Here is a 10,333-nt window from a genome sequence, read left to right as displayed (position 1 = left end):
AAAAAAGGTCACAAAAGCATTGTGGCTTAGGCTGTTTGTTTTGAATTTCTTTATGGTCTTTTAGTTAAATAGACTAACAAAACTTACACAATTTGACATTTTCACTGTCATCCTATGTATAAAATTTACCACTTTTGACCACAATTTACATGAAACACTAAATAGTGCTTAGCCAGAAGTCCTGATCAATAAATTGTTTCTAAAATAATGTCAATTTAATTTTTCTCTGATCATCTAGGCCCTTTTAATGCTCTTTCCCCTGTTCAAATTAAAAGTATCATCTTCATTATGTTTAGGAATGAAGTCTTGATGGCATCAGTGTATTGTATTTTCAGTTAGTTTCTGTATTCTATTCATTTGAGGGCATTTGTTAAGTGGCAATGTGAGCCACTATAGAATGGCTGTGTTTTACAGGTGGACTGAAGGTTATTTGAATGATATGAATGATCTTTTAAAATATATACCGTGTTAATACAGTATCTGATGCATGTAAGGTGCTAAACACCCTTGACTCTGAGTGTTTTTAAATGATGGCAGGAGAAATGGCTCTGGAAGGTGTAGATACTCAAGGTCATAGCAGATATTTAAGCCACAGTTGGTTTTGGGAAGCAAGCATATGCTCACTGTCTAACGACTCAGATCATGGAGAAATCTTTGTGGGTGAGGGAGTGAAGTTTTAAAATGTGATGGAATTGCAGAACCTTGTTGTGCTCAAAGTCCTACACATGTTCTGTTTTATATTTGCTTCATGATAGCAGTTATTATTATTTGCATGACCATAACAGCGAAGAGTCTTCATCATGGACCAGCACCCAATTGTTCTAAGCACTGTACAGACAGAACAAAAAGATTGTCTCTGTTCCAGAGTTTACAATCTAAATACACTTCTACCCCTATATAATGCTGTCCGCGGGAGCCAAAAAATCTTACCATTATAGGTGAAACTGCATTATATTGAACTTGCTTTGATCGGCCAGAGTGCGCAGTCCCCACCCCCCCGAGCACTGCTTTACTGCGTTATATCCGAATTTGTGTTATATCATGTCGTGTTATATCGGGGTAGAGGTGTATAAGACAAGAGACAACACGGAGACAGATAGGGAAAGATAAGGAAACAAACAAAAAAAAATTAAGCAGCGAATCCCTGCAACTGCTTTGTTTTAGTTTCATAAAACCAAGTTGACTATTGTTTATATTCTACACATTGTTATGCCTCAGTAATGGTAAGTACTTGATCCAGAATTCCCCTTGTAGCCTTGATCGAAGGAAAGAAAAATTCATGTACTGACTTAACTCCCCTCAAGAGTTGCAGGGAACTTGCCCTACTCAAGTAGAATGTGGGCCATATTTTGGTCTGGAGGTGGGTAGGATGGGATGGGCTCAATCCAGAGAAGTGATCAGAATCCTCAAGTTAAGCCTCACACACACTCCAAGCCACGCATCACATACGTTCATTGTAGGGGCCATGGTTTTCTAGACCTATAGCAATACCTTGAAACCCAGAAATAACTGACTTTCCATTTATTTCTGGGTAGGTCTTCAAAGTAGAGGAGTAACATACTCTTTGGCATATTAAGCAGGCAGCCAGCCACATTCTGAACTAGCTATAGATTTTAAGTTTGTCTTCATTGGTAGTCCTCTGTAAAAGCACATTCAGTAATCTAAACTATTTTCTAGTGTATTTTTATAAGATTGCCATGGGCTCCCAGAGCTTTGGATGGGTACTCTTTTATTGTGTGGGGAGTGAACATATATAAATAAATAACATAGAGGTAACAAAGTCATGGATAAATTGTGGCGAGGAGTGCATCACAGGAATGAAAAGGAGCTATTCCACTCCATGGCTACATGTCCCCCAGCAATCCCACACACATGCTGAACAGAACCGACTGGAACCACTTGTGAGAGGGAAGAATGGAATTGCTTAAGGATGATGACTATAATCAGAATCTTCAAGTGCATCAGCAAAACCTCCTGATCACATGCTAAAAGTTTTTGACAGACCTTAAAGAACAAACGTTATCTGTTCAACACCAAAGCTTTCCGCTCTTCAATAGTTCAAATGAAATCAGTCTTGTACATGAAGCACATAAAATTCAGAATCGAAACAGAATGACTGGAACATCCAGTTGAGATGAGAGGCCTGATTACCAGATTTAAAGAGATACAGTACTCTAGGGCATCAGAAATTAGACTGGTACTGGCATGGATCTCCAATAGAGAGGCTCAATCGTGTATAAAAATGGAATTGAAACTGGCAAACCCAATTTCATTATGTAACTGTGCTGGACATGCTTGCACCCATGAAGTATTACTGACTAATAAAAAGTGCACTTACTCATCGCAGGAATATCAAAAATAAAAAATACTGGTGCTTTCAACCCTGGGCTGAATGAGGAAGTTTTAGAATTCGGGGCAAATGTCACTATGATGAGTGGAAGTATTTCTTTAGGATTGAACAACCATGAAAACAAACTGATCTAGCTGATATATTAAAATAAGAAAAGAATGTGGAACATGAGTTTACAGAGAAAAGGTAGGTGAGGTCAGCGCTCTGTGTCACTTGAAAGCTTGCCTCTCTCACCAACAGAAGTTGGTCCAATAAAGATATTACCTCACTCACTTTGTTTCACTTATATCCTTGGACTGACACGGCTACAACAACACTCCATACATGGAGTTTATGCATATTGCTTACTTCATTAAAAACATTTCCCCCCATTCTTGTTCTTAGAAACTACTTTGCTACTTTTGCTGAAACTTTCTAAAAAATTTCAGCCTGAGTCAGATACCCAGCATGGAAAATTTCATCCAGAATGGTTAACATTTGGCAAAGTAATAAGCAACTGATAATGGGAAGTGTCAGGCATCTTTAACTATAAACAGCACTACCAGCTCTTTCTATAATTTATATATACACACACACACCCACAAACGTGTCATCCTGCACACACAGTGTATGAAGCTGAATCCAGGAAATGGTAAATCCATTGCTTCAGACTAGGCTTTAGAGAGAAATACATTTCTCAGAGAAAATTCATGCTTCGTGAGGGAGGGTTGATGGAGCAGAGAAAAACATTGTAGGTTCCAGCTCATAAACATCTGTTTTCACACTTGACTAGTAAGAAAGGTTTACTAGCCATTTGGTACATACCAGAGATAAAATACAAAATGGATAAGAAGTTGTTTATTGGGTAGTAAATTATTCAGTGATGTGAGGGTTTCCATGGAGTCTGTTCCAATTTTCACAAATTAGAAGATGACCATTCACTGCATCAAGAGGTAAAATTATAGAAAATAGCTTTCCAAATGATACTCTTATAGGGACTCATTTTGAATAAATTTAAGTAGGGCTATAAAGGCTCATTTTAAAATGTTTTTCAAAATAGGTGGGTTTTTAAAAAAAAAACACATCATTTCCCTGTGTGATGCTACTGTAGACATCACACTAGTGATATTTGGAGGATAATTAGATTAATTTTTTGAAACTGTCACCAATTTAACAATAGAATGAACAGTCGATTTTGCTTTCCCAAACATTATTTAAAGGAACAGGCATATTTAATACGTAAAGCATATTACACACAATCTATGGAATGTAAGATAGTGATAAGAGAAGGTACAAATTAAAATGTAATAAAAGTGAATGTGTTAACAGAAGAAATTACAATTAAAAATAACTATTAAAACCACAACATCAGTCTTCACCTTATATTCCTACACCATAGCATACTGCAAATTCAGTATTTTACACACACACACACACACACACACACACACACACTTTAAAATATGGTGCCTACCAAAGTTATAACCAGACCTCACTAAAGAATGGTGACACACATACCTGGCCCTCCATAGAGCCAGCAATGCCAATGTCTGGTTCCACTAAAACCATTTTAATAATGTTAATGCAGGACACTGAGCAGAAGACAGAATGGAGACACACAAACAAATATTAAGAACCAAGGTGTGGGTGGAATTGCTTCATCAGAACCTTATCACACACCCACAGAGACCAGATTAGTAATAGTAAGGTGAAGCAATGTTTTTTTGACCAGAGCATAACTATCACCTGTTCAAGATTCAAAGAGGCTTAATAAAACAAATTCATTACTAGCTGAATTCCACTGATAGAATTACCTCGAAGATAAATTTGACTTAAAACCAAACAAAAACAAATAAACATGATTTTCCCTAAATCTTGGTTTCTTAATTTGGACTTTTTATTGTCAGCAGTTTTCAATAGCAACAGTGAAATAAGAGCAGACTTAGGTAAAGTTTGGACTAAGATAAGGGACCATTAAGTGGTATAACTCAGAGCAAAATGAAATTAAAAGAATTAAAGTTAGCAATATCACACATATACCAGTTAAGTGACCAAAAAGATAAAACATGCCAGAGTTGCTTTATGTACATAATGTTTTTGCATGCATTAATTATTAATGCATTAAATAAATATTTGGACATTGAACACATTTCAAGGACAAATATACCTCGGATCCTTAAGGTGGAGAGAAAAAAAAAGCCCACAGACACACAGAATGATAGTAGACTTTTATTAACATATCTTACAATGTTGATTACTGTATTCCTAGTTTTGTACTTTTTGATGTGTTATAAAGATTGATTTAAATGCTACAGTAATGTACTGTACTTAATGATCATTCATCCAGGATACCGCACCAGTACATTTGAAGAATGCACACACCCATGCCCACCACTCTAGTTTGGAGCTGTTATTTTTTCAAAGTAAGCTTAATATAGCAGGCTTAAAAAAGTTATGGGGGAAATCAAAATTCTAGTTTAGCAGCATGCATGTATGTTCAAGTAAAATTCTTGAATCAAGTGCTTTTTTCTCTTTCTTTTTTTAATTGACTGGTGACTAATTCACCAATACCAAAATAAACACTATGAAATACCCAGATTTTAAAGTTAAGGCTAATAATTTTACTTCACATCCATATGCAGAACCATAAAACATTCCATTTTAAATAATACACAGTAATCAATTTCTGGAGACATTATCCCTTGTAAATATAGCATCCGAGTTTCAAACTATAGATTACTCAAGTTCATGAGCCCTGTAATAATGTTGTGCTGGAGATGTAAAGAATCTTTTTGCTCTTCAACCACGTTTACAAAATGGCCTAATATTCATTATGAGCAATGCAAAAATATTACAGGCTGAACTTATGATACAATATTAAAAAAGTAGTATTTTGGAAAAGACATAGCTATTCAGTTGGTGAAACAGAATAATTCTAATCTTACAAGAAGTATTTGAATACTTTTGAAATATATATATGTATATATATAAAAAAACAGCACACCATTATAATGTATTTGAATTGTAGATCTTGGGGAAAATTCTCAGGGCATCACAATTAAAAAAAAAAAAGTGGATTTTTTTGTCTGTCCACTGCTCTTGACAGCTGTACAGTCATTGTATTTCCCCTATACACTTTTCACTAGATAATGACTTTCAGTGAGACCCTTAAAGAGGGATCTGTTTTCATTTTGTACACATGGTTTTAGCATTAGATGTTTTTATTTTACACATATAAATTTTATTTTACATAACAAGCTATGAAAAATCCATATTACCAGGAACTGCTTGATAGCACTGTATGAAATAGCCAATAAATGTCTGACTCATTTGAGAGAAAAGCTTAGTAGCAATATATTACATACCAGTATTTATCTGTAATCTTCCCTACCTACTTACAGTGTGGAGTTTAGCCCAATCATGCCTATTCTCATGGATTTGTAAGACCTCTGAATATAAACTGTTTATTCGGCATTCTTCCAATGAGGATTCAGATGCATTGCTCATTCACCAGGGCCACCTCTATTGCGCTTTTTTCTTTTTAGGAAATCAAGCAGAAAGAGCACTGATTACTCTGTACAAATACAATACAGATGAACCTCTTGAGCTGACATGAAAGATTTAAAATTATGTTTTATTTGCAGGATAACCCACATGTTTCCAATCCAATCATTCTGAAACATGCATCTGGTTGGCAATGAAAGGCAGGCAGGCAGGGCTGTAATTAGAACCTGCCATGTTGTAAGTCTGACAAATTTTGTACATACAGTAACATCTATATATGTTATCACCAGTAATTTACTCAACTGAAATGGCAAATTTCATTTCTGGAAAAGAAAAAATAAGAAAGAATACGTGTTCTGTTTTCATAGCAAGCTACTTAATTCGCAGCTATTTCATTTATACATGGAAAATATCTGTGAAATTCCTGAGAATAAATAAGGTTTTCAGCAATGCATTAAATCTTTCAACAGACCTTTCACAATAAGTGAAATGTTCTTTAAAGTTCTATTTTTAGACCAAGTGTTACTATACAATCTCACAAATCATGTGTTTTATACAATTACAATTGGATATCAAGCAAAAATCTCAAATTAATACAAGAAAGACAAAGAAAAAAATCTATCCATTATGTTTAGCAGATGTAATACACATATCGTGTTTCAGAAGAAGATGCTAAATGACTCAATTCCACCCAGAGAAATAGGAGTTCCTGGGACCTGCCATCCCTAAACAAGTGTAAGTACAACTTGTGCTTCTCATCTAAAAATTCAAACCAAAAGGAGACTACTGAATGAATTTAGCTTTTTTGCACCATTCAGAATGGATTTTTAAATTGTCGTACCATTAATTTGGTAGCAAAAGCACCTAATTATTGAAAGACTTCATATATTGGCATAGTTTCACTCCCCCGCCCCGTGAAAGAGCTAAACCCCCATTCAGTTAAAGCTATTGTCAGTCAAGTTGCATTCATTCATGGTAAAGGCGATGATATGGTACAATAATAGTGATAGTTTACAATCCATTGTAATGTGGTCCCCATCTTTTATTGATGTGATCAAAGGTATGAGATACCCACTGCTGTTCAAGCACTTTGTATCTTTCCTTACATATATAGAGAGGTTTACCACGCCTACAGGGAGAAAAAAAAATCAACAGTTAATAGTGCAAAATAAATGGAAAATGTTTATATGGTGGCTCTAAGTGAATAGTAATGTTCTAACAGCCAAGTTAAATGATTTTTCCATTTTTTTTCTTTTCAGTTTCCGTGTGCATACGTATATATTTATATTATAGGATGCAAGTCTTCATTTGTTTTAAAACACACATGCATTGAAACTCTTGACAAATAAACACCTTAAAATAATGAACTAAGTGGTAAGACATTAATGCCCAATAGCCCATATCGTATGGAAAGCTGTGGGAGAGGCCAGTGGAGCAGCAGTCTAAGTACTGTAGTACGCTCCCTGGGTCTGCAGAGAAGTGGTGCTCTGTGTAGAAAGGGCTCTATATGGTTGATCAGAACATGTAGGAGAGGAGTGGCTGCCCGAGCAGTCTGGAATGTCACTCTGGCACCTGAAAACCTGGGCAGAGCGGCACTGCGACCTCATGCACCAGACGAAGGGGCTATCGGGCATTAATGTCTTATCGTTTAGTTCATTATTTTAAGGTGTTTATTTGTCAAGAGTTTCAGTGCATGTGTGCTTAAAGACAAAGACAGGCATCCCCTTTAATTGGTGGATGAAATGGACAAAACCAAACCCAACTATGAAATATCATAGCATTCTCCTCCATTGCCCACCTAAGATGAACAGCCATAATCCTTACTTTATCCCCTAAACTCATATTACTTACATTCTGCACGTATATCATTAGAACTTCAACCATATTCCTAATAATCAAACTTCTAGAAACAAACAAGATTTCTGTAATAACATCATCATGAACAAAACTCCCAATCCTAAACACCATATGGATTCACAGAGATGGCAAAACCTCCCTTCTCAAATTGACATTCTGCGGGAAATTCCTGCACCCCAACGTACACCTTGCAAGTAGCACAATTCATTTCTTAGTTAACAAGTTCCAGATCATTTTATTTATATAAAGAATATAAATCTAATTAGCATAATATAACAAATACAATGACAACATTTACATTTCTAAATATGTGCTACTCAGGAAGTGAGAACTTGTTAATTACTGTATCTGTTTTATTACACACTGTAAACATAAAGCAGCAAAATCAAAACATGCTTTATTAAAATGTTACCTAAGATCTCTGTCTTCTTCACCATGTGCATCTAAATAAACAGAACCCCAAAGGCAGAAACGATGGCCTCGAATGATGATGATTACAGATGCATTGATCAGAAGAAATATTCCTGTCCCAGCTCCACAGTTCTGAGAATGCTAGAAGTTATATTTTGGGGTTAGGGAGGGAAGAGTACAAATATCCTATTAATGGCTGGCAGTTTTATAATAAAGAGAACATTTTATTTCAAACACACGACTTATATGAATTTGAGTCACATCACTTACTAAGGAACAATTTGATCCTTGCCCCTACTGTATACGCTTAGACACTAAGGGTTATATGTTTCCAGGGATTTGCATGATAAAATAGAGTCTACCATACATTTTATGAATAAGCCAAAACCTCGTATATGATATGTTGCCATAATGCGTATACACGAAGTTCCATGCAGATGGTTCCAAACTCAAAAAGGGAATGTTGGCTAAGAAAAGCGGAAGTACAACAACATGCCACCCTGGGGAAAAACTAAGCTACTATAGAAAACTGAGTGAAAGTGTTCACAACAATATCACTAACTTGCTACTAGCAGAAGTGCACAATTTGCTGTGGCAAAATGTTATTTTTTAGTGAACAGTGAGAATTTGAGATTCTCTCAGATTATGAAGTACTCAGGGTATTTTGCTGCACACTGCTCTACAGGATGGACTCCTATTTGCAGATGTTGCCATACTTGTGTATTGCTCCTCATCTTGCCCTTCACAGTATCTACACTGGTCACAATTTCTTTAAAAAATGACTTCTTAAAAGGTGAAACTCCTGGTTACAACAATCTATTTTTATTGTTCATGAATGACATATATATTAATTTATGCAGGTCATTTCTGTAATTGTATTTTGCAGATTTTAGCCCTTCCCACACATTTTTACTACAAAGGAAATTTATGACCACAGAACTAAAATATAATGAATGATCTAAATATTGGAAAGTATTCTATTGTTTTATACCTTTATTGTCTGCAGTATATTTTCATAAAAATGACCTCTCAAATGCAGTCCTTATGTCCAACTATTTTAAAGTTTGATCATTTTTTCTCATACCATATTATTTTTTTGTGACTGAGTTGGAGATAATACTATTTTCCACTTATAAAGCACCTGTCACTTCAAGTACTTCAGAAAGGTGCATAAGTATTATCCTTATGGGGTTTTTTCATCATCGCAATTTTTAGGAATAAACACATGCAGAGCTCATGCTGAAAAGAGTAACTCATGGAAATATAATTTTAAAATTTAAAAGGTCAAGTGTCATTTAATCCCCAATGCCTTTAAATAACATTTTAGAGGAAATTACTAGAACTCTGCTTGTGCTGTGAAAACAGCAGCCCACTTTCAGTACAGTACAATAGTTACCATCTCAGGGTTGAAATTTGCAAATCCATTCTACTATTAACTCTTCACAATTTAAGCCTTTTTCTTGCATTTTATGCTGGATGGGGAAGAATCCCCCCAGAGTTCCCGGGTCTGCCCCTTCCTGCTCTCTCTGTCTCATGTGCAGCCCAAGATTTAACATGGCAGCACTCAGAGTCCTCAGTGAAACCACCCACATCCGCTCACTGATAAATAAAAAAGTCACTAGAATTCAAGAGTAAAGAATATATTTTAAAAATATTAAAATCACAATCTAACTTCCAAAATGCAGCCTTAATTATCTTTATTTTACAGGCGGGGAATACGAGGCACAGAAGCGTGGAAACTGAGAACACGAGCAGTTAAGGCCCAATTTTTCAGAAGATCCTGCCTACTTTGGGTGTTTCAGTTTTGCAGTGCTCAGTTCAAGGCAGTTGGGGTCTGGCTTTCACCTACCTGATGAAAACCTACAATGTCCCTTGAAGTCTATGGGAGCTTTTTTGGAAACACAACTTTTTTTGGAAATCAAGATCTTGAGACATCTATAGACGGAACACTAAAAAACCGAGCACCCAAATTTAGGGGACATTTTAAAAGTTATAGCCAAAGTGACCTGCTCAAGTTTACACATCAAAAAAGTGGTGGTTCAGAATAGAATCCAGGTGTGCTGACTTCTCCCTCTGCTTTTCTCTAATACTGGAAACATATTCCTACAATAAAGAGCATGTGGTTCTCAGGAACACTCATGAAATGTGGAGACTTTAATTTTTAAGTTGTTGATATGAATATCCATCTAAAGATAGTACTGATAAAACAGTAAACACTGATGGCTCTTCTGT

The 10,333-nt window shown here is 35.7% G+C and overlaps 1 protein-coding gene across 1 annotated transcript in view; it reads right to left on the bottom strand.

Annotated features, from left to right (window-relative positions):
• Positions 1-4,543: 4,543 nt before the first annotated feature.
• UBR3 (ubiquitin protein ligase E3 component n-recognin 3) overlaps positions 4,544-10,333 on the bottom strand; it is a 206,026-nt gene continuing 200,236 nt past the window's right edge. Inside the window, exons 38-39 of the mRNA XM_045031947.1 lie at positions 8,103-8,242; positions 4,544-6,962 (exon numbers count right to left, since the gene is read on the bottom strand). Of these exons, the coding sequence (XP_044887882.1) occupies positions 6,845-6,962; positions 8,103-8,242 (258 nt within the window). The 3' untranslated portion in view covers positions 4,544-6,844. The remainder of the gene's footprint in view (positions 6,963-8,102; positions 8,243-10,333) is intronic.

This window comes from Mauremys mutica, chromosome 10 (genome assembly GCF_020497125.1).
Source record: "Mauremys mutica isolate MM-2020 ecotype Southern chromosome 10, ASM2049712v1, whole genome shotgun sequence".
Classification (NCBI taxonomy): Eukaryota; Metazoa; Chordata; order Testudines; family Geoemydidae; genus Mauremys; species Mauremys mutica.
This window is presented reverse-complemented; position numbering and strand designations above follow the sequence as displayed.